Source organism: Heterocephalus glaber, unplaced genomic scaffold (assembly GCF_053883595.1).
Source record: "Heterocephalus glaber isolate CG9 unplaced genomic scaffold, H.glaber_assembly_v1.0 deba00001442, whole genome shotgun sequence".
In the NCBI taxonomy this organism is placed as follows: domain Eukaryota; kingdom Metazoa; phylum Chordata; class Mammalia; order Rodentia; family Bathyergidae; genus Heterocephalus; species Heterocephalus glaber.
In genome coordinates, this window is record NW_028258296.1 from 12,603,294 (window position 1) to 12,628,777 (window position 25,484).

General features: G+C 39.1%; 1 protein-coding gene across 7 annotated transcripts in view; it reads left to right on the plus strand.

Annotated features, from left to right (window-relative positions):
- St6galnac3 (ST6 N-acetylgalactosaminide alpha-2,6-sialyltransferase 3) overlaps positions 1–22,527 on the plus strand; it is a 523,837-nt gene extending 501,310 nt beyond the window's left edge. For 5 of the 7 annotated variants that reach the window (XR_015451934.1, XM_004841424.3, XM_087212921.1 and 2 more), the window contains 2 exons: positions 19,119–19,226; positions 20,273–22,527. Coding sequence is in view for 5 of the 7 variants with exons in the window: in XM_004841424.3 (XP_004841481.1) it covers positions 19,119–19,226; positions 20,273–20,459 (295 nt within the window). In the remaining 2 variants the exon portion in view is untranslated. The remainder of the gene's footprint in view (positions 1–19,118; positions 19,227–20,272) is intronic. The other 2 variants (XR_015451935.1, XM_021255510.2) reach the window with 2 other exon arrangements.
- The last annotated feature ends 2,957 nt before the right edge of the window (positions 22,528–25,484 follow it).

A 25,484-nucleotide genomic window follows, 5' to 3' on the forward strand; every position in this document is an offset into this window, starting at 1 on the left:
TCCACTACTGGACATGTTGCTTGGTGGCATTAATATTGCCATGCATTCCTGAACTGCACTTTTTTCCTCGTGCAATGTGAAAATCAGCAGTCGGACTTTTGTAAAGCCTCTTCCACAAGTCCAGAAACCATTCCGGATTCATTAGTCCTATCAGCAGCATGGTTGTCATGGAGGATTCCTACAAGCTCAGCCTGAGGTGAATGGCAACTGCTCTTATGCTTAGGGCTACTCAAAGAAGTACCAGGTCCCAAGCCTTTTAAAACTGTAAAGTGGCCTTCAGATGAATAAAAAGATACTTTTTTTTTTTTGGTACTGGAGATCAAACTCTGGACTTTGTGCTTGCGAGGCAGGTGTCGGAACCACTGAGCTAAATCCCGGCCCAAAACAACGCTTTTGAGCTGGGCAAGATTTCAAGAGCTTTGTGCTGACAGAGTGGTAGTGCAGCTTTCCTAGGAAAGGCTAATTTGCAAATGTCACTCAGGCCTTTGATTGTGACACTGGAGGCCTTAGCAGCAGCAAGAAGAGTGCACAGGTGACTGTAAGACAGTAGAAGTGAGTCTTTCCTGAGTCTGTAGACTGACCTGAGACCAGTGGCCATGAGATTCCATTAGGTGTGCACTTCCCAATTCTAAGCTGGTACAAATGGCACTTCTGATTTTCTGAGAGTTTGCTCTGCAGTTAAGATTTAAGACACTGAAATTAATTTGGTTATGTTGACATTTTATCTCAAGGATTGAACAGTGAATAAAGCTTTTTGATGGTTATATATCTTGGGTGATTCCGACAAATTATGGAAACATACCTTCCCAGTTTTTGGAATGCCATCTTTGTTTCATGCTATCACGTATCAGATGTAACCAGCCCTTTACTACAGTTTATTTTTTATTTTAAAATGGCAGATTTCAGTTATAACAGATAAAGTCAGAATTCTCTCTAAGCTATAAATGAACTGACTAGAGAAAAAAGAGATTTAAAACGTGATTCCAGAGGTAAATGACAAGAGCTGCTTGTTGTGAGGCTTACAGGACATCAAGGGCTAATTGGGCTTGTATCTGGTATATTCTTAGACACATCAGTAAGTCTCTGTTATATCATCAGTGAAAAACTATCAGTGAAATGTTTAAGAGTCCTTGCAGAAAAATATGTTGTACTTGGTACAAGCAACCTTCCAAAAATCATTCCACTAAGTTGGACAACTTGAGTGCCTACTGTGTACTGGACATGGCTTTCTTAGGCTTTTGCTACTGGCCAGTTTTAACTTAGTTTTCAAGTTGGCTATTCATAAACTGAGACGCATTTTCCTAATGAAATAAAATTTAAATTAGTGACTAGATTCTCATGCTCACCTTCAGGAGCTAATTTAACCCATACTAAAGTGTAACTCAACTGCTAACAGAATCTTCAAGCCTAACTGCCATTTACAGCCGTGATTTTCCACCCTGGCTGCAGCACACCGCACAGTAATCACCTAGGAAGCCTTTTAATAAAATGTTCATAAGTACAAAAAATCCAGACTATACCCCCAGGACCATAAAATCGGAATCCATTATCCGTAACGGTGCAAGTGGAGTTTGGGAAAGGCACCCAGAAACAGTGCCTCCAGGGGGTTCAGAGCTGTCACTGGTTGGGGCTCTGAGGTAGAGGTGGGCCTGGGGTACTGGACTACTGATGGCTCGAAACCAGGAAAGGATACTTCTAGGAGAAGGAATAGGACTCTGAGCCTGCAACCTATGACAAATTTTGTTCTCCTGACAGTAGAGGGTTTTCAGGAGTGGGACAATGGTGGAGGGAGGCTGGGATATTGAGCTCCAAGAGCACAGGATTGTTGCTACAATGATGGAGAAGGAGGTAGTGAAACTTCACCAGTGTCACTCACCCGGTCCCTTTTGTGCAGTTCATGAGGAATGGAAGAAGCTCCTTCAGTCTACTTTCTTATTTGGTAATAAATCTTTCCCAAAATTTCCTGCTTTGTGTTTTACCTCTGCCTATGTAGTTCTTTTCATCCTACTGGTATGATTTGGGGCCTTTCAAGACTTGGCTGAGGCAAAGGGAAGAATAAGGGAATGCAGGGAATATAATAAGAGGGCTCCAAAAGTAGCTATCCAGTGGCTTTTGGAGTTGAGGAGCTCTTAGTTCTGATCACTTCCCTGTAGCTCCCTTGATCAGAATCATGAGCATAAAGTGTGATCACCAACTGATGAATCCACGTATGCCAGGTGGAAGATCTTCTTGACTGCTTTGCTGAATTCTTATTTGAGTAGTTGGACGTGGAGATTTCTTCTGACATTCTGTGACTGTTACAATGCGGGTACAACGTGCTTGCATTTTAATCATTTGCTCTCAAGCTACACGTTCTAAGTTCCATTCTATTTTTTCGTGGCTTTAGCTCTGCATACTAGTTCCACCTTCATGGCATTATGACGGCTCTGGATCACCAAAAACACTGTACTTGAGGAAATCTGGAGCCACATGGAAATTCTATCTTCTGTGTAGAGGAAGAGAATCGCTGCTCTTGTCAGAGACAGGGTCCCCAAAGTGCTAGAATTCATCTTCTTCTTGATATTCTTGGATAGTTCTGATATTGTCCTCCTGATATAAGCAGAATAAACTGTTGTGTGAGTGAGGAGGGTTCTAGAGGTTTCTAGAGGTTCTGTCCTGGGCCAAGGTGTGCACAAGACTTCTTCCTAAGTACAGATTTACTATAGGCCATGAAAACTCAAGGCTTTCCCACTGATGGTGGCCGAGCCAGGTAGCAGCACTGTGGAAACTATGACACCACGGCCACAGGCAGGATCCTTCCCTTGACCAAAAAAGGAATCTAGTCCAACTAGATATTGCATGGACCTCAACGAAAGAACTTTCTCCTCTGAAACCGCAGCTCAATGGCCATCTCAAAAACAGAGAATGAGGGGGACTTTTTTTTAAGCACTGAAATTTCTAGGTAAAATTTAATTGGGAAAGCATTCCAGCACACTGAACGAATAGCTGGCTTACTAGGTGAGAATCCATTAGCTTTGTTGTGAGGAAGATTCTGTCTCTAACGCATTTAACTTCAGGCATTCAGATGGAGAAGGCAAACACTCCCTTTAAGGATTAGCTGGAATAGGAGCACTAGACCGGTGCCTACTTTGATACACTAATGAGGTCCTATTGTTGGGCAAAAATATTATGCATAAGATAGTCAATTAATGTCAGCATATTGGGAAAATGATAGGCTTTAAAGCCTCTCCTTTAGGTAAGAGACTCTAAAATTTTAAAGGCATGAAGACTCGTATGTCAGTTGTTGCTTCTGACCTTTTCTGATTGAATTATCTTCTCTTAGTGAGGCAGATAAAGATAATTTTAATAGATGGAGGAAATGGGGGTATAGCTTAGCGTTCCCTATTGAAAATAAATATTCCCCTCCAAATAATTTATTTCAGGACTTACTGAGCCATGTAACTCAGGCAGAAAGACGACAATAGCTTTGGATAGGCAGGAAGTGGCTGCAAAATTAGTCTTTTTTAGCAAGAGGAAGGTCAGAGCTGCTTTGTATTTTTAAATTTCATTTATATGTGAGGATGATTGCTTGGAGCTCTAGCTGAGACCAGTTTAATGACGAACTCAGTGGTCCCGCAAATGTTAGCAATAGGGTGTAGATCCCAATCTCCTTCTCTAGGGGAAAACCAGCTCAAATCACTGTCTCAAATCCTTCTTAAAATAATTATTCACTTAAAAGTTATTTTTAAATGTAGATCTTTATTTCAAAAGAGAACAGGTAGAAAATATTTTTGTTAGAAGCAAGTTTGAGTTTGATTCTGTACTATCTCTAAAGGAAAAGCTTGGTTCAACTCAAGCTCTGGTTAGGTCAAAAAGCTAGGGGAAAGTGAGTCATTTCATTTCTTTCCTAAAAAAGAAAAGCGGTGGGGAAGGTTCTTTAATCTGTTTAGGTATACTCCTACCTGATTACAATCTTTCCTTTTTTCCTAAGTCATAAGGAAAATAATGTGCAGAAGGAATGGCTGATAGGAGAGCCAGAAGAGAACACAAACCCTTCCTTTAATTACCTTTATCAGTTAGCAAGAGGAGAGGTGCCTATGCCTTAGGTAGAGAAAGGTGATTAGCATTCAGAGTACTGAAGCCCTCATAAATTTAGGCAGGCCATGATTTCAAGATGAGTTGAAGGATAAGTTAGAAAGAAGCAACTTTTTTAAACCTAAGTATAAATGTAGGATCAGATCAAAGAGAGTTTGCTAATAAAAGAGTAAAGAGTTAGTTGGAAGTAAACTTTCTAATTACATCTAGAGTATTTGACAGACTCAACTGTGTTGGAAGCAATCCTACAGGTCAACTAATTCAACTTCAAGCTTTGGTTGCAAGAAGCAGACACTTCCTTCGATGAACACAAATGAAATGGGAGAATTAATGAAAAGGTTATAGAGACAAAGGACTGGAACAAAGCCAGGCCTTGGGAGTGAACTGGATCCAGGAACTTCCTCTTTATTTTAGGACTTCCTTCTTTATTTTCTTGTAAAGTTGCTGCATATGTCCATATTAGTGGCATGAAACTATTATCTGAAAACAACAATGAATGAAGTTCTTAAAAAGTGTTTTGAATTAAAGTTACGAAAAAAAATTATAAAAATGGTAATTGTGTCTCTGAACTAAAAACACAACTGCATATTTATGATTTCTCTAAAACAAACTCATAGAATTGCATTTAATGATAGAACATCCTAAGCCTACTTAAGCCAATCAGCTTATTCTACCATCAGAGAAAATGTATCACAGGAAGAAGTGACTGGTCCAGAGTTTCCCAGAGGTTAATGATAGAGTAAAAACATTAAGATCCTTTGAGGTCTTCAATGCTGAGAATTGTGACCAAGAAAAATGTTATTTAAGAATCCGAGTTCTCTGGTGTTAAATTGTCCTTGAGCAAATACAGCACTCTACACACCCTTGAACCTTCATTTCTGTAATGGCCTCTTAATACTTCAATAAGATGCGGGTTGGGGAGGATTAATTGAGATAATCAATGTATTCTTATTGACACAATGTCTGGTACGTATAAATTTTCTGTACACAATGAAAGTTATCATTTGAAAAGTTTAGCCAGCTTTGTGCTGCATAACAACCCTGACTTACAAGACTATTTGTATTTCCTACTCCTATGTCTGTGATCAGCCATACCTCCAATTGAGCTTGGCTGTACTTGGTTTCAGTTCTGGGTTCATGTCTGTTGTATGGTGACTCAGCTTTCTTGTCATTGAGATACAAATACAAAACCCAATACCCACAACTTAAAGGAGGAAAGGTCTAATTTAGCTCATGGTTTAGAGGGATTCAGTCCATAGTCTGCTGGATCCGAGGCTGGGTGGAAGGGTGTGGTGCATCAAAAATGCCTAGTTCATAGCAGCTAGCAAGCAGAGCAGGGGAAAAGCGCCAGAGAGGAAGGGGCTAGGGACCATATATTAGTACCCAAGACCAGACCTCCATGACCACCCAGACACTCACACTTGTGAGCACACGCTACTAATCTGCTAGGTGTTTCCTAATCCAGTGAAGTTCATATCAGGATTAATGGTCACATATGGGCTTTCTCATTCCAGAACACAGGCTAAAAAACATCTATCTTGGATGTGTTGTTCTAGTGATGGTAAGAAAGAATATAAGAAATGGAAACCATGTAATGCTTCTCTAAATCTCTGGAGGAAACTATCACAATGTTTGTTTCTGTTCATAGTCCATCAGTCACAGCCAGCCATGTTCAAGGAGAGAATGAGTGTCACAAACTAGCATAGGAAGGAAGGAAGGAAACCTTTGGTCAATGAGATAAAAGCTCTAGAATAGCTGGAATAGACTGAAATTAGAACACACACAGGCTGAATATTGTCTTCAAAGCTTGGTGCCATGGAGGAAAACCAGAGAATCATGGAAGATAATAGAGATATTTGGGGTAAAGCTTGGGTATAAAGATGCTTAGTGTCATCCTTTCTCCCAGAAACTTCAGAAATGTCACACGGTAGAGAAGTCATTAAGTATAACATTTCCAGACCTGAAAGGCATTTCAAAGGTTTCATATCCTTAGAGTAGCAGTGGATCTATTTTCATTTCCATTGATCAAAAAAAAAAATCAATGAATTGTTTATGCACAAAATCTTTCCCTTACAAATGGAACAGGTCCAGATCCTCCAGGTGTGCGCTAAGGAAGCCTGCTTGGTGGTAAGTCGAGATGAAATGAGTTTGCTCATGGTTTATAACTTACTTTATAATACGTACGAGCACTACTAGGTGCATCCATCATCACAGAGTTTTAATTGTTTTTATTCTTAGTCATATGTCGTTTACATTCATTCTCAATTCTGAATTAATGAGGAATTTAATGAGAAAGAAAAAACATAATTCTGCCAATTTTCTTCTGGATACTTTTCTCCAGATCCATAAATTTTGCTCACCTGAAAAAAACTAGCTATGCGAAACATCAAGATATTGCTAATATTTCAAAACATAATGTAAGAAAGAAAAATAAGCCAGTGCTTCATTTGCATCCTGTCATAGTCAATGCTCTGTTGCAGAAATAAATACTGATGGTGTTTGGGGTCCATTTCAGATTAGAGGACGGATCAGCACTAACGTGTACTCCCATCATTTTCATACCTCAGTACTACTGCATAGGTCTTTCTCTCAACCTGAAACACTCTCCTCTTTCTCTTTTGCTACCAAGTGTTCCACTTAGCCTTGATCTGTAGCTCAAGCCTTACCTCCTATTGGGGAAGGAATTAACTTCCACAATTCCCTCTAGTTGTGATTCTTGCTTTTTCCTCAATATTCCCACAGCACTTGCAGGGGAATTACCTCCCTGATAGACCTATCTTTGAAAATAGTCTTTGAGTCTGTCTCTCTGACTCGAGCCTGATTTGAGATCAGGGGCAACATGACACACTTTCTGTAATGGACAAGAGTAGGCAGAATTGAAGCTTGACAGATTAGAAATTGGAGAGGGCATTTCAGGAAGAGAGAAAGCTTAGACAAGCAAAGAGTAAAAAGACACAGAACCTAACACACAGGTATATTTAAGGAGCAATGAGTGAACCCCAATGACTAGAGCAGAGAGTTCAGGAAAAGAAGTCCTAGAAAGGGTTTAGATTTACTGGGGGTAATCTGCTCTGGCTATCATAAAATACCCTAGACTTCATGGCTTACCAAGAAAGTTACATTTTCACAGTTCTAGAGACTGGAAGTCTATGATCGGGTTACCAGCATAATTGGCTTCTGGTGACAGCTTCCTTCCTGACTTGTGGATGGCTGTCTTCTTGCTGTATCCTCACATGGTGGAAAGAGGGAGAGCTCTGTTATCTCTTGTCCTCCTGCAAGGAAACTAATGATAAAATGAGGGACCAGATACCATAACTTCACCAGAAGCTAATTATTTCCAAAGGCCACATCACCAAATATCAAATGGATCACAGTTGGGTTAGAGCTTCAACAACTGCACTTTTGTGGGATGCAGTTCAACCCATAGCGTTCATCCATACTGAAGGGATGAGGAACTGGTCATTGGTAAATGAAGTGCTCCAAGGAGATCTCATCATCCATTCCTGCTATTCTTGGGGTTTTGTTGTTCATTTAAGAAAGTGAGTGGAATTCCTGAAACCACCATTTCCAATTGAAAGGGCATTAAAACCCAAGGGCAAGTATGAAATCACCTCTTAATTTCTGAGATGAATGAACAAAGTAATTTTTGTGAGTGGTATCTTCTGTTTCTATAACAGCCATAAATCATACCTTTGGGAGCGATACCATTTTACTTTTAAATGTACATTTTGAAAAGAACACAATCATTTCTTATTATGGCTCTTTTGTACAATTTCATTGCATTCATCAGTAGTCAGAGGGTCCTGTTGATTCTGTGGCAGGAAAACTATTTGTTATATTCACAGTCCAAGTGCCTACTGATTAACACAGGCATTTTGCATTAACTGATCAGGATAGCAGTACAGCATTTATCTAGATTTACTCCATTTACCGATGGTCTGTTTTTCATTATTTTCCAGCCTTGGATTCCCCTCGCTTGGTATATTTTCTTAAGAATTACCATGCATAGGATGAGGTGTTATCCATTTTAAAATTTTTTGTCCATTTGCAAATGATTCAAGTCGAGATTGAGAATTCTGTTGCTTGATTTCCAGAAAGTTGTTGCTGCCTAAAAATAAAATTGCTAGGCATATCCCATTGATAGATAGTACAGATATACAGTGTTAATATAATGGACAAACTCCAGAGCATTTCCATAGCACCAGAGTATCGAATGATATAGGAAAAAATATTTCTTGGGGACAGCTGAAATTGTTTCCACACTTTGAGTGGTGCTTCCATTAGACTGGTTCACAATATTAGATTGAATCCCAATGTGCTACTGATAATCATCAGCTGTTTTTCCTGCAGAGTCTCTTTGTTTAAATGTATTCTTTCATTATCCACATTCTTTTTTAAAAATGAGGGAAAGAACACTTTTAATTGAATAATCTGTATTCTGCCAGGTATTCCTTCTTCCTAGGAAGGTATCTGCAAGCTTACTTTGCTATTTTTATTTATTCTGCCAGTATAGTATATTGATGAGAGAGCTGAGGTCCAATAATGTTAAAACAAGACAGGAAATATTGATTATTTCTTTTTTTAAACTCCTTTTTTACTCCTGAGTATAGCAGATTTCAGAAGTTGCTGCCAATATTGTGCTCTCCAATAAACCTCCATTATTGGGAGGGTCTTGATACCCTTCAGGCTTTGATAATTGCTTATTATGCTTTTGAAATGTTAGCTTTGAGTGCCCCAGGCTTGGATTTCATTGGTTCATGGAACAAATAAGAAACAGTAGATTTGAGACTGCAAAGTTTGAGTCAAAGGCCTCACAAGAGAGGTTGCACGAACAGAGGCAGCTACGGGGACTGACGCTCCTGGACCTTCCTTGTTCCCCTGACTCTTCCATTTCCCTTGTACTCACTTCATTGAGGGTCAGAACTTACCCTCTGGGTCTAGTCCAAGGGAGTGTACTGATTCCAAGGAATGTTTTAGAAGGTAAGATAATGAATGGATCGCTAGATTTGTAAGACAGGAGAGAGAAGTAAGAGGCTTGGCTGGCTGAGGAAAGGTAGTGAGACAGTGAGCAGGCAAAACAGGAACTGTAGATAAGGAGAACCTGACCTTTTAGGGTCTGGGATACCCTGCAGCTCCTGTCCAAAGCCGGGAGCAGGCGTGATAGTCCAGAAATCTACTATCATCTTGGGACCTGGGTGACTCAGAACAGAGAGGACTTGGCCAAATGTGAAAGAGAGCTGCACAGAGCGGCCACCTCACACCCCAAAAATGAACTCATTCAACATGTCAATAACTCTGAGACCGAGAAGCTCCAAACTAGAGAAAGTGCTATTATTTTGCCCATCAAAATATAAGCTTCTCAAGTACAAAACCCACATAATTGAAGTCAGTGTGTTGAGTAATTAGCAGAGCAGCCTGGGAATAAATAATATATTTGACATAATCCAATTTTTTTTTTAAGAGTAACCAATTCAGCTAACTTGGTGACTTCCCTGAAATTATGCAAAGGGGAAGTGTCACTCAGTAGAAGATTCCAGCTTGCAAGGTAGTAGGAGAAAAGTGCTTCTCAATTTCTTTCCAGAAATGAAAGAAGAATATGTTCAGAAGCAGAGGTACAGACAAAAGAAGTATACTGACAGCCAGAAATATTGAGAGTGGTTAAAAATAAGGATAGCTTGATGTCATGGCCTTCGGAGATCAGGAATAGGGGTAAACACGACAAGGTAGAGTAGCTTATATTTTATCCATAACAAAGATGAAGGATCATATTTTAAGGGATATGCCTTTGAGCATGTGCTGCATCAAGGTGTTGACAGCATCATTTTTCCAAGAGATGAGCAAGTAAATTTAAGTAGTTTTCAAGTTGTAAGAATCTTGATTACCCAGGAGCAGTGTGATGCAGTGCCTGGCCAGTGGAAACCAATGATTGATGGCTTCCCAGTAACACTCCTGCCTTTATTTTCCCCTACATGGCTCATTATTCTCCTGCATTAATCTTAGCTTTTCCTACTGTACTGAATTAGGGGCTTAGATGCTCCTTATCATCCCTATGGGAATCTTAATTGCTTATGTGTGGATGACAGTCATTGTTTTTATTGATCCCCAAATGCAGAAGGTATAAAGAGTGCTGTAGCTGATGGCCAGCTGGTGTACTGTGCCATGTGTGTGAACAACAAGTTACAAGACAGTACTTGGCCCTAGAAGAAACTCCTCAAGAATTCTTCAAGGCATTTGATAGATGTCACTAGTTCTTTCCAAATTGAAAAGCATAAACAATTTCATGTATATTAGTTTGTTGTTGTTGTTATTGTTGTTTTTATTGAACCTTAAAAGCTCTGCTTGGGTATAATTTATACTCATTTTTAGCATATTCAGGCAGCCGCACAGGAGAGGTTGGAAAGGGCACAACTACAAAAATTCCCCTAGCCTGTGCCATCCAGACCAGTGTGCTCCTTTAAGGACTCAGGTCACTGGGCTATTTCCTTGGAAAAGGTCCTGGGTTAATCCAAATTGCCAGTATTGCAATGCAAGCATCACTGTAGGGACACTAGCTCTGAGTATCTTGAGAAGAAACTACATCCAGAGTGTACTATAGGTAGGACACGTCATGTCATTACACATCCCAAATATATCAGAGGCATTAGGGGGAAACAACGCAACTGTCTAATTAAGTGCTGGTTTAGGACAGGACACAGGGACAGTGTGGGTCTCCCCAGGCTGAATCAAATGCAACATGCGTTATTGGGAGAGCATTTGGGCTAATTAGTATGGCATGTTCTATTCATCCAGAAACAAAATGAAGCAGATTAGGTCCAAAAGGAATCATGTATTATGAGTGTAGTAAACATTTCCTTATTAGGTGGTGTCCTAGTCACCAGGAGGAAAGATCTACTTTGGCTCATGGTTACAACCCATGTTCAGTGTGTTGCAAGGGTCTGGCGGAAGAAAGATGCTCACATTATCATGGCTAGGAACAGAGAAAGAAGGGAGGAGTCAGGTACACCTTACCAGGTCACACCCCCAGTGACCAGGCTCTAAACAGGCCCCACCTCCAAACAGCAAGTCAGTTGTAGGTCCCTATAATCCATTCACCTTCCACCAGCCCCACCTCTGAGTGCATGAGGCTGTGAAGAGACATTCTAAATCCAAACCACAACAGTTGGTAAGGTAGAAAAGTCTTTGGCCAGGTGCCAAACTTTGAAATGCCTGTCTGCCTCTTCTCAGGGTAAAGAGAAGATAGACATGTAGAGGAGGCACTGTGTCAGTTGTCTCTTATTTACCCTTTGACAGCTCAATCAGTCCCTGTTGGTCTCCCATAAATGTCTATCTGGATGGGACCAGAACAAGTCAGGAGAGCTTGTTTTGCACAGCAGGGTTCATATGTCACGCAAAGGATCCCCCTTCTTTTCTGGGGCTAGAATATCATCCTGGCCCTCGACAGCAGTTCTGTGGAAGGATCACATCAAAGGAATGACAATTTGCTCCCACTTTATATTTATTCTCACTCCAATTAAATCTTACTTTTAATACAATGGTTGAGATGTGTCCACGACCTTCAAAAGCCATTTTTTCACAGTCCATGTGTGATAGCACAAAAAAGGGAAACCTGGAGCTACTTTCCCCAAAAGACAGTGACTGTAGCCACTACCATTGCAAGGTAAAGGCATTCTATGTGCTTTCTTTTCCTACCTATTGTCCATGCATATAATGCCATGCCCTGCACCCAAGTAAGCATCAAATGTGATCTGTGTGATTAACATGTTTGCTAATTGCAACATCCCACATGCATAGAGTGCGGTACTGCCCAAAGGTCAAAGCTTAACCATTGATTCACAATGGAGGGTGATGACCACAGACATGAAGAATTAATATTTGAAGATATCGTAGGCATGACTTAGTTCAATCATCTCATTTTAAGAACAAGGACAATGAGACCCAGTGAAGTTAAATGAGTTTTCTGTTGCCTTGTATTGTGCCACAGTTGGGAATGGGAAACCAGCCATCCTCACTGTGATCCTGCCCTCCACTCTGTGCTGCCTGCAGCACACAGGTTTGTGCTCTGCTGCATCGTATTGCAATCAATTCCTTTAGCAGGTGTACTTCCCCCATTAGATCATGTGCTCCTTAAGGACAGATTCATCACCAGCTGCTAGCACAGCCAATGACACATAATGTGACACTAATAAAATATTTGTTGGAATAAATGAGTAAGTGGGTCAAGAAATGGTACATGCTTTTCCCCATCATGTACCAAGAAACAAGTGCTATAATTTTTAGCAGTCTCTATTACTGCTTGGTCAGACTAGTTATGCAGAAGAATACAGAAGATATAAAAGGAGTGAAAATATTTTTAAAAAGTAGTGTGAGAAATCAACAGGAAGAGAAGAGCATATACAATTTAGTAGAAATCAGAGCCAGACAAATTCAGTGTATAGACAAAATTTCTAGATTCAATCCTGGGAGCTTTTTGTCAGGATATTTGTCTCTTACGATCTCTCCCAGTTTTTAAATAAGCAGATCTCATCCTGGCCACTTCTCCTCAGAGCCAGGAATGCAGCATGACTGCAGATTACACCTATCACAAAAAAGTTGCTCTGAAGTACATCACGCCTCCCCCTGGACCTCCTTCCACCCATGTATCACATAGTGCAGGCCCTTATGCTGCTAGGACCCCTATCACATCTGAAAATGCATATAGCCCAATGTGGTCCTGCTTCTGGAATATCGTGGCCCCCCATATCCACAAATTGTCCTGTGGTTTCAACCAACTGCAGACCAACAACACTATCTTCAGGGGAAAAAAATTGCATTGCCACAGAATATGAACAGGCCTTCTTTCTAATCATTAGTCCCTAAACAATACAGTATAAGAACTATTTACATAATGTTTAAATTATATTAGGTACTGTGAGTATTCCAGAGATGACTGAAAGCATATGGGAAGATGTGTGTAAATTCTATGCAAATATTATACCATTTTATATAAGTGACTTGATCTGCAGATTTTGGTAGCCACAGGGGTCCTGGAAGTAATCGCCTGAAAATACAGAGGAATACCTGTGTTTTCCACTTAGAAACCATGCAACAAGAGATGCAAAGGACTGGCTACTTCTATAGTGGCATGTCAGACTAAATGACAAGCAAGCAGGGGGGTATGAATAGGTTGAGTCTATCTCTCCCTGCAAATTACTCGAAGTCAATAAAAATAAAGGCTAAAATCCAGTAATCAACCCCTATGTGAGTTTTCTTTGCTCCTGAAATGCTGGCATAGTGTAAGTAATTTGACTCTCTTGCTTGGTTTAAAAAAGCAAGAAATAAAGGATTCAGGAGACCTTACTGTAACAAGCTGATGGCGTGGGACTGAAGAAGGACAGCAACAATACTGGACATCCATAGGGAGTAACTCCCGGTTTGAGGGTCCCACCCAGACTGCTTTTTGGTGTCTGAGTAGAAGAGCTGGCTGTGCTCCAGGCTGTCAAGAAATCTAGATAGAGACAGGAAATGTAGTATTTGGGATGTGCTGCTGCACATTTGCCAAACAACTTGTGTTCGCACATACACTTGCCTCTACTGAAGGAGTTTTCAGGTGATAGGCAGTCATCTGTTTTGGATGGATTAGGTAACCTTGGCTAAGGACAAATGGGTCATCCATCTAGAACCATTTAGAACTTGGCACACCCCTCCAGTCAATGGTGTGAGATGTGATTGAAATACGCAGTGAATGTTTGAGTTTTTTAAAAAAATGTATTACAGTAAAAGACATACTGCCATTAATCCCTCTAAAATTACTCTCTTCACTTTAAACACATGCATCTCATCATTCTTGCCACTTTCTGAAGCAGTTCTGGAAGACCTCCTTCATAATTTCTTTACAAGGTATAATAAAAAGTACAGTAAATGCTGCTGGTAAGTGCCATCCAACAGAAAGGCAGCTGGTAAAAACATCACAGTGTATCCGCATCCACCTTACTCAACACATCTGGCTCTTACTCTGGCTCTTTCCCAAAGTAAAAATGACCATGAAAAGAAAACATATTGAATCAATGCAGGCCATCAAGGTGGCCACAACAGCACAACTAAAGACACTCACAAAAAGATTTCCAAAACAGCTTCTGAAAGTAGCAAGAAGGATGGGATAAGTGTGTTTGCAGCAGAGGAGCAGAGCCCCAAGTGCCAAGAAGCTGAGCCTTTCGGGCTGCCATACCACTGCCCCCAGGTTAGAGGAGCAGGGCCCCACCCAGAGCCAAGAAGGTGAGCCACTTGGGTGCCAGCAGCACCTCCCTACCACCATTGAAATGAGAAGACACATAAACAAGTCTCAAAACCAGACTTCCAGATCACTTAAGCAATCCCAAAAGGAAATGAGATGGAACAATCTGATACTCAACCACCTGGACTCTGTGAACTGGCAACAAAAGAGGATCTAAAAAAAATGAAATCAGAAATAATTTCTCAAACAACAGCAGAGATTGTGCCCATAGTGCAAGATATGATTAATAAATCTAGAGAGGACACAGATGAAAAAAAAATAGAGGAGCTGAGGAACATGATGGAATCCCAACATAGGAAATAAATGAAATCCATAAAACAGATACAAACAGATTTCCAGGGGATTAAAAACTCAATTGAAAGTTTATGTAGCAGAATGAGCCAATGTGAGAACAGAATTTCAGATATAGAAGATAAGATAGCAATTAGTGACCAGGAATAGAAAAATTTCTTTAAAAGAGTAAGGGACCATGAGAAATCAATCCAGCAGCTACTAGATGATGCAAAAAAGAATAACATAAGACTGATCCGAGTCAATGAAGAAACAGGAGAGAGTTCAGATGACATAAAAAAACTGTTCACAGAAGTGATGGCAGAAAACTTCCCAAGCAAAGGAAAAGAACTTGACATACAGATAAGTGAGGCATATAGGAGTCCAACTAGCCTTGATCAAAAAAATATCTACACATAGGCATGTAATAGTTAAGATTCCAGAAACCCAACAGAAGAACAAACAAGCAGTTAGAGAAAGAAAAAAATCACATACAAAGGAAATCCCATCAGAATTACAGCAGACTTCTCAACAAAAACCCTCAAGGTGAGAAGAGGTTGGAGTGACGTATTTGAAGCCCTAAAGGAAAACAACCTCCAATCCAGATTACCAAAATTGAAGGAAGAGGACCTAAAAATTCTAAACAACTCAATATCAATCAATGAAATTGAAAACATAATTAAAACCTTACCAAATAAGAAAATCCCAGGTCCTGATGGCTTCACTGCTGATTTCTACAAGAATTCAACAAGTTCCTCTACAAGAGAGGTACTACTGCCACTACTGTTTAAATCCTTCAATGAAATTGAAAGGGAAGCAATACTCCCAAATTTATTCCTAGAAGCAAACGTCACCTTGATCCCCAAAGCAGAGAAAGAACCAACTGAAAAAGAGAACTATAGGCCAAGCTCACTAATGAACATAGATGCAAAAATCCTTAATAAGATACTGGCAAATAGAATACAGAAGATCATCAAGAAGATCATGCACCCTGACCAAGTGGGATTCATCCCAGGGATGCAGGGATGGTTCAACATACACAAATCAATCAGTGTCATACACTATATCAGTAGAGCCAAGGAAAAAAACCATATGATCATCTCAATAGATGCAGAAAAAAGAATTTGACAAAATCCAACACACATTTATGATAAAGACCCTACAAAAAATTGGAATAGATGGTATCTGCCTCAATGTGATAAAAGCCACCTGTGAAAAACCAACAGCCAATGTCATACTAAATGGTCAAAAACTGAAATCCTTCACACTAAAATCAGGAACAAGACAAGGATTTTCACCATCACCACTCCTGTTCAATATAGTCTTGGAAACATTAGCCAAAGCAATTAGATAAGAGAAAGAAATAAAAAGAATAAAGATAGGAAATGAAGAAGCCAAATTGTCATTATTTGCAGATGAGATGATACTCTATATAGATGACCCCAAAAGCTCCACCAAAAGTCTTCTAGATTTAATAACCAAATTCAGTAAAGTAGAGGGATACAAGGTCAACACACAAAAATCAATAGCTTTCCTCTACACAAACAACAGACTCACTGAGACAGAAATAGGACAAACAATTCCCTTCACAACAGCATCCAAAAAACTGAAATACCTAGGAATCAACCTAACAAAAGAAATCAAAGACCTCTTCTCTGAAAATTATAGCACTCTGAAAGAGAAATTGAAGGTGATATCAGAAAATGGAAAGACATCCCTTGCTCCTCGGTAGGAAGGATCAACACAGTGAAAATGGCCATACTTCCAAAATTGCTATAGAGATTCAATGCAATCCCAATTGAAATTCCAGCAGCATACTTCACAGACCTTGAGAAAACAATCCAAAAACTCATTTGGAAGAAGAAGAGACCTAGAATAACAGAAGCAATTCTAGGCAACAGAGACATGGCAGGGGTATCACAATCCCCAACTGGAATTTATACTACAAAATTACTGTGATAAAAACAGCATGGTACTGGCAAAGAAACAGACCTGAGGACCTGTGGAACAGATTAGAAGATACAGAAACAACCCCAGACTCACTCAGCCACCTCATCTTTGAAAAGGGAGCCAAACACCCTCACTGGAGGAAAGATAGCCTCTTTAATAAATGGTGGTGGAAAAATTGGGTATCAACTTGACAAAGATTAAAACTAGACCTATATCTCCCACCATGCACTAAGGTAAAATGAAAATGGATTAAAAGTCTATATATTAAAATGGAAGCACTGAACCAGCTGGAACAGAGGTTAGGTAAAATCCTTGAAGACATTGGTGTGGGAAAAGATTTTATGAACAAAACCTCAGTTGCCTGCAAACTAGCACAAACAATCAACAAATGGGATCTCTTCCTATGAAAAAGCTTCTGCACAGCCAGAGAAACCACCCATAATGTGAAGAGACAACCCACAATATGGGAAAAAAATCTTCACCTGCTGTTCCTCAGACAAAGGTCTACTATCTAGAATCTATAAAGAACTTTAAAAAATCAGACCTCCCAAATTTAAAGACCCAATCCAAAAATGAGCATTTGAAATGAACAGATATTTCTCAGCAAAGAAGTAGAAATAGCAAATAAACAGGAAGAAATGTTCAATATCACTGGTCGTTTGAGAGATGCAAATGAAAACAATGCTGAGATTCCACCTCACCCCAGAAAGAATGGCTGCTAACATGAAATTAACCAATAACAAATGCTGGCAGGGCTGTGGGGAAAGAGGAACACTACTCCACTGCTGGTGGGAGTGTAAACTGGTGCTACCACTGTGGAAATCAGTATGGAGATACCACAAAGAACTAGGACTGGAAGTTCCATTTGGCCCAGCTATTCTCCTGCTGGGTATCTTCCCCAAAGAATTAAAAGAATCATACCACAGTGATATATGTGCACCCATGTTCATAGCAGCACAGTTTGTAATAGCTAAAACTTGGAAACAGCCCAAGTGCCGATCAACTGGAGACTGGATAAAGAAAATGTGGGGTTTTTTAAAAAACAAAATGGAGTACTACTCAGCCATAAAAAATGAGAAATTAGAGACATTTATCGAGTAATGGATGCACACTGAGGTGATACTTTTATGTGAAATAAATAAGACACATGTGTAAATACTGAATAGTTTCTCTAGTGTGAGAAACTGAAAGTGTAAATAAGGACTAAAAGGTGTAATAGATAATGTGAAATAGGAAGAAAAGGGGCAAAGGGGAAGGGGAAGTGGAAAGGGTAGGGGAAAGGAAAGAAGGAAATGGAATCAATATGAGAAAATGTAAAAATGGAAACAAAGTCTTTGGAAATAGGGAGGGATGGAGGGCTTGAAGGGAGGGCAGGAGAATGGGGAAAAATAAGAACCAAGAGAGATTATGTAAAGGTGCAAATTTCCAATGATGAATGTAACCATATTGTATACCTAAAATATACCAGTAAAATTAATTTTAAAAAGTGTGTTTGCAATGAGGGGGTTAATGGCAATGTGTTTTTTACTGTAGGACATTTTTGAATTTAAACATTCACCGTATTTTTAAATTACACCTTGTAAATCTGACTGCATCAACCATTCTCAGCCTTCTATTACTGCCCTTCAAAGCTTCTCCTTGAATACCCCAAGAACACTTCCATGTTTATGATTTTTGCCCTTGCTATTTTCTTTTCTTGATGTGGTCCACATGGCTTTTAACACACACACACACACACACACACACACACACACACACACACACACACACACACACTCCTTTTTTTTCCCAGATCTTTGCTTCCATTATCTAGGAGACATTCCTTGATCAATGTTGGTGTCACAACCACCTCTAAATCCATCCCTTCAGTCTTCACAAAGACAAAAATTTTGGTTGTTTTGATACATGATAGATTCCTAGTATCTGAAGAGTAGTTGATATGTAGCCCATGTCCCCCCAAAAAATGTGCTAAAGAAGTTGGTAACATGGGTCTAACAAATGAAAAGTCTCCTTTCATGATGCCTGAGGAACAGTTTAGGAAAACTTTCAGATGCTTTTGTAGACTAAGTCACTCACCTGTATGCATCCAATTTATACTTGAAACCCAAGGAGACTGGGAGAAAGGGACACATCCAAGTAAGCAAGACAACAGCATTATCATTCAGTTCTCATCAAGGCTCCATGAAACTTTTAGAAAACCTGTCCTGTGATATACAGCACTAATTTGTGCCTTATGGAAAATCAAATAAATTATTTTTCACCTGAAGGGAGCAGGATTATTTGACTTCAGATATTTGCCATATGGCTTTTCTTTTGCACAACATGGCTTTGAGGCTTAAGGTAGTCAGAGCAAAAGCATGCCTATAAATTATTCAGAGATAATTCAAAATAAGTGTGTATTCTTGACAGATTGTCAAGGTTCTTAATGCTTCTTTCTGATAACAAGTGCTGTGCTTCTGAAAAGTGTTGCTTGGTTCTCACCACACTTTACTGTTGTTCTGTGTTGTTTTGTTTTGTTTGTTATTTGTTTTTGTCCACCCCCCACCCCCCACAGAGTCCAGTCTGGCTCTTATCTCAGCACGGGATGGTTTACCTTCATACTGGCCATGGATGCCTGTTACGGCATCCGCGTCTACGGGATGATAAATGACACCTACTGCAAGTAAGATCACAGGAAATTATTTTTATGCAGCTCCAATTCTGATATCTTGTCAAAATATCACAATTCATTGTAATGTCATAAATCTGAGAAACAGATAAAGCAACAATTATTTCCTGGTGTTCTTTGCTGACAGGGCATTTTATTGTCAGTGCATCAAGTTGTGACTTTTAGAGGTGATAAAAAGAAAAACATTTACCACAATCTAATGTCAAAGGTCAGAAAGAACACTTTTCCCTTAATCAGTGGCATATCAGGGACTTACGGCTTGGAAATACAGCGCAAGATTAGTAGTAATTTAATTTGCAAAAGCAAGCTTGCCATTCCAGCAGCGCTGATGGCATGGAGGATGGCTACCTAGTCGATGGTTCTATTTGCTCATGAAGGACAAAATGTCCTGAAGCCTCAGAGGAACTGACAGCTTAACAAGTATTCCTGGAAATTATATTTTACTAATAAGTGAATAATCTGCCAGACTCCCTTTAAAATGAGTGTTTATCCACAACACATCCAAGCGCTGGAGGACACTTTATAATTAGATAATAAAATAAACCTTCCTTGCTTCATCGGGATGATGAAATATATTTCTCCACCAACAAGTGACACAGTATGATTCAGAAAGTGTTTTAATCATATTGTCAAAATGGTAACTCTCATCCATGAACAAATATTTCTACCGCAACTAGAAGTATAACAGAGTGCTGATAAACCTGAAATCTTACTGAAAAAAATCTCAAAAGTTTCCAAGTTCTGCAAGAGCATCGGGCTACCAGGGCTTGCTTCCATTATACACCATTTCCTCTTTCACAGGATAGCCATATGTTTGAATGTAATTGATGTGATATATAATTTTATTTGATCTATTAAAGCACTAAGGACCTGGTACATCTTCCTAAAAGCTTTCATACATGATAGCTTTTAACTGAGTTCATCCACAAGAATCATCTCTGTGTTTGCAAGTAAATGCATTTACTGGGCATATAATGGATTCTTATAAATGAAGGCTTCGGTTTTCATCTTAATCTTTCTCCCTTTTTCTTCTTTTCCAGGACAGAAGGGTATAGAAAAGTCCCCTATCATTACTATGAACAAGGAAGAGATGAATGTGATGAATATTTTCTTCATGAACATGCCCCGTATGGGGGACACAGGTTTATCACTGAAAAGAAAGTGTTTGCCAAATGGGCCAAGAAACACAGAATAACATTTACACACCCAAACTGGACAGTGTCTTGATGTTGGTTTTTCCAACCTTGCCACACCCGATCAGGGTACTGTGCGTGTGATGTTGTTGATGCCAGTGATGATGACAGTGTCTATGAGGACAACAATGATGATGACTAAGTTCCTCTACATCCTCCAATGTGGGTGGTGACTTTGGGAGTAATTTGAACTAGGGATTCCGTGAGGGTGGTTGTATTCATTTAGTTCTTCCTGAAGGTTCAATACTACATAGTGCACTTTATAATTTAACTGGAATTGTTACAAAGGCCAGTGACATAACAACTGTGATTTAAGAAATGGGAAGATTGTCCTTCAAGATAGTTAGCTGCCCAGAACTTCAAAAATCTATGGGATCTGGCTTCATTACACAAGTTATTGAGTCCATGGCCTGGGCAGCAGCAGCATCTTGAAAAATGGTTGACTGTCAAACACTGTTCCAAGAAATGCTATCAGGGTACAAGTACTTACCACAGTTACTAGTGATCCTGAGGTATAAGAAGGTGTCTCCTTCTGATACACTATCTTCCTAGGGTATTTCCTATAGGTAACTCTCAGGCCATTACCCAGTGGTCAATGAAGACATGGATCGTGGAGGTCTTACACATCAGGATTTCTTGAGTATCTCAAACACTTCATTCAAACTCTACTAAGTAGCAAATCTTGATGAATTTCTACTCTGACCATTTCATTGTTACTACTCAAAACAGTATAACCAAACATGTTATTAGAAGGATCTATATTAAAGTTGTTATTTTTGATTGAGTCCTAAATATTTCTGAAGGGTGTTTAACATGTAAGATACCAACTTCAACACTGTAAAAACATATACTGTGAAACATTCCTAAAACATAACCAAAGGGTTTCCTAACTCTGCTACATCAAATAACACAAAATTGTATGCATTTTAAACTCATGAAACAGGGAAAGCAAAGCATATTTTTACATCAATTTGTATCCTACCATAATTCATAATATATATTTGTATATTCAAATTTCTATTTTATAGGCCAAAGATGTGTCTCTCCATACATTACATGATCTATGCCAAGTGCCGACTGTTTGGAATGGATGATTCCTTGTGTTAAATCCCCCCAGAACTTTTGCCTTTGTGGGGTATAACAATAGCGTATTGGTTGTTGTACCATATAAGAGTAGAAATGACCTTAATGTCCAAAGTGCTTTGCCATTCAGAGTCTTTTCATATATGCCATGTGATCCCCTGACCACCTCATTGGATTATTGTCTGTACATTCCCTCATCTCTTCAGTAGATGAGCTATAATTTGCTGATTGTTCCAATATATTTCGGATTGCTCTATTTGCTAGTATTTGTATAGAATAGCATTTGTGTAAACTAGTAACCAATTGATCTGAATGCCAAATACAGCATATTATACTAAGATTATTCAAAAAGTTTCACAAGGATGGTGTTGGCCATAGATTAGGACCTTTGTGAACTTTTGCTATATCTCTCTTTTGGTAAATGACTGTTTCAAGGAAAGATGAGAAAGCAGGGACAATAGGAATGAACGAAAGCAGAAAAACACACTTTCATATTCCAGGATTGCAACAATTCTGTTCTCCATATATATATTGCTCAGTAAATATCAGAGAGTTGATTCACTGAGAGAGTAAAGAGTCCAACCCCATCCTTGCAGGATGATTCAAAAAAGCAAAAGCCAGGCTCCACTTACAGGATGGGATGTTTTGGAGGCTGGAAGTAATAATGCGTTTCACCTCAGGAACACTTGGCAAGTGTTGACCAGTGCAAAGCATCATGATGAGTCATCATTCAAATGTCAAAGCCTCTCTCCTGCTCCCTTCTGCCATTCGGAACTCCGGTACTCACACCCATAAAGATTACCAACCCCCAGTTGCATCTTTAGAGAAAGCTGTTACTCTTCTGTTGTTTCCTTATGTGATTTTCAGTTATATGAATGTTTTTACAGGTAATAATGGATAGAAATACCCACTTAAAGAAAAATAGATACAATATTAAAATTGTAATGCAGACTGTTTTCTCCCTATTGTAATACAGAAGTTCCACTTTTAAATAAAAATGAATCTTTGATTAATCAGAATGTTCAGAGAATGACATAGCCTAATTTATTTAGTTGTCTAGGGAATGGGAGTCCACTCTGATGTTTTAGCCCTTACTGATGAGAAATGTGAAAACGTCCTTGCTTCTTGCCTGATGACAGACGCCAGGGCTCATGGAGGGGACTGGGCAGGAGCCCTCCTGGCTCCCTGTGTGGACCAGTGAGACTGACTGCTGTTAGCTTGGAGAGTGGGAATGGGTTTTTATGTTTGTTTCCCTCTTTTTCCCCCTCTTTCTTTTCTTTCGTTTCAGTAAACCTCTACTCCACATAGTTTTATTGTTGCTGTCTTTTGTCCCTTTTTTTGTAAAGTAGCTAAATAATAAAAAGGTAAGAAACAAAAAATACTTTATTCTCAATTTAGAGACCCAATTGAATGATTTCCAGTGTAATCAGGACTCTTGATAGAATCTCATGACTTATTTTCCTCTGTAGTCTTCATTTTCTCTGCTTCTATTTCCTGTTCTTCTGTATTCTAGCTTCCTAATTCTAATGCAAAGTCCAATTTCTCCCATGTTGAGAAGAAATTTTCCATCTCAGATTTGCTGATAGAGAAGAGTGAGGTGAAGGAACAATTCAAGGGGAACATTTTGTCATGCAAATTTATAGTCCATTTCTTCCTCAGGTTCTAGGCAACCAACAGAGATTCCATCCAGCATCTACACTTTGGAAAATGTAAATGAATCCACTCATCACTGATGCATACACTGCCTAGATGTTAATTAATATCTGTGGAAAAAGTTTCAATACCATCTAAGGCTTTAGGCAAGAGGACTATAAAAAATGGCTATGATTCTCTGAAATTAGCATAAAAATATGCAAGTTAAAATGATAGAAAAATATTATTGCTGATTGTAAAGATTAAAGGATTATAAAATGAATGTTTGAAACCTTAAGTTAACCTATGGACAAATAGTAATGATTTGCATTGTTGAGATATTTAACATATGATTTTACATGGCTGTCAGCTTATCAAAGGAAAATCAATTTGGGTGAATCAGTTTGTGTAACTATATTTATGTGCACAAATATACATATATCTAATAACTATAAATATATATGCATACATGTAATCCTGTTTTCTTCTGGTGTGTCTGAATCACAGAAAACCCTATTTTAGACCTCATCTGAAATTTGTTGGGTTTCATTTTGAATTCTGATGAGAAAAGCAAAAATCCAAAGTAAATGTACTGATTGCTGAGAGGACATAAAATCATATTCAATAGCTGGCCAGAAGAATAAAGCTAGCGAAGATGCTAAATCTAAAACTGAGAACACAATTAGATGCCACAGTTGTCACAAATCAGACTTGTAAGTATAGCAGTCTGTAGCAGGAGGCTCTGCCAATTGCAGCTCAGCTAAAGTCACATTGAAAAACATTGCGTCAGGCTTCATTTATGCCACAGTAAGTGACTGGTCCTTCTATTCAAATAGGCTAGTCTTTATCATAAGCAAAACACAAATTTGCATGATTTTTATTATTTAGCTACAGAATTGTGGCCATTGTGGAAAAAAAGAAAATTACATAAGGAGATTGCTCTGTGAGGATCTGGTATGAATCAGCTGGTCTGGAAGCAGGAGTCTGAATTTGGGACCTGCTGACCATTCCAGAAGTACAAAGCCAGCAGAAGTTTCTTTAGAAGAAAAACTACTCAAGTACCCAAGACACCACTCAAGTAACTGGTAATGTTAATTGGATGTTAATTGTGAAATCGGTTTAATTTTGATAAGAAGATATAAACAGATGGCTTACTTTTTTTTTTTTTTAACATACTCACCTTGCATTTAATATGGCATGTCAAATGCAAAGAATCAATGATGTTGGTCCTTGCCAGTTGTTTGCATGTCTTATCACAAGTGAATTGCATATCCAGGATCAGGAGGGAAAAGTACTTTGTCTTTAACTGTATTTTTAAAAGGCAAGACCTCATTATTTTGATAATGTACATACATCCAAGTCCAGGAGCCAGCACAGGGCTTCCTAAGTAGCATAGGCTTTTAGAGCTGATAGTGACTTTAAAGACCAGCTAATCCAACCTCTCCACCTCGGACTTGAGGAAATAAACCAATAGAAGTAAAGCATCTTGCCCTTGACTATAAAACAACTGATGGAAGTCTTTGGATCCAAATTCTTGTCTGCCATTTCCTTTAATATTTTTCTGCAATATCCTTTTAAGCATGGATTAATAGCTGGAAAAATGCATATGCGATTACCAAAGAATTTACATTTGTGGAAACAAAGGGCTCCAATTAGTGCTGATTCTACGCAGGATTCAAGAAATCCCTATACTGAAGTGTAGAAGTATTCACATAATTGAATGGACATATCTCACTGGTTTTCTATGTTCTCCATTCTTGTTCGTTGATAAAACAAAGACATACTCTAACATCATGAAATTCTGAGACTTGGATAATGAAGACAAAGGTGAGTTTCTTAATCTTTGGCATTTAGGACACAACCAGGAGCCATTGGGTGATGGAAGTTGCCCAACGAAACTGGCAGGCCCTGTTGCTGACTTATCCCCAGAGCAGAAATGTCTGACCTCAAACCCTCCAGCCGCCTGTGTAGGGAGATTCCTATCAACACTGGCTAGTGAAAGGTCCCCCTTTGTTTACCTGCTCACCTCTGCACTGCATGTGATCCCTGAGCCCACATATCCTTCTGGAAGGTGATACCAGCTCCAGGTGTCCCACGGGTCTCAGTGAGCATGCAAGACTGAAAAACAGGTTTTCTCTTTTTGGTCCACTTATATGATCCTGTTAGAAATGGAAAATTTTAAAACCTTATGCACTGGACTCTGGAAATGATTCCTGCAGCCCAGAAATAGTGTATTGTTTGGTTGCTTGTTTTTACTCAACCTTAGAGACACCAGAAGAATAAAATTGCATATAAATTGCTAAGGTATCGAGTCAGAACTGTCCTTGGGCATTGTAACAATGCA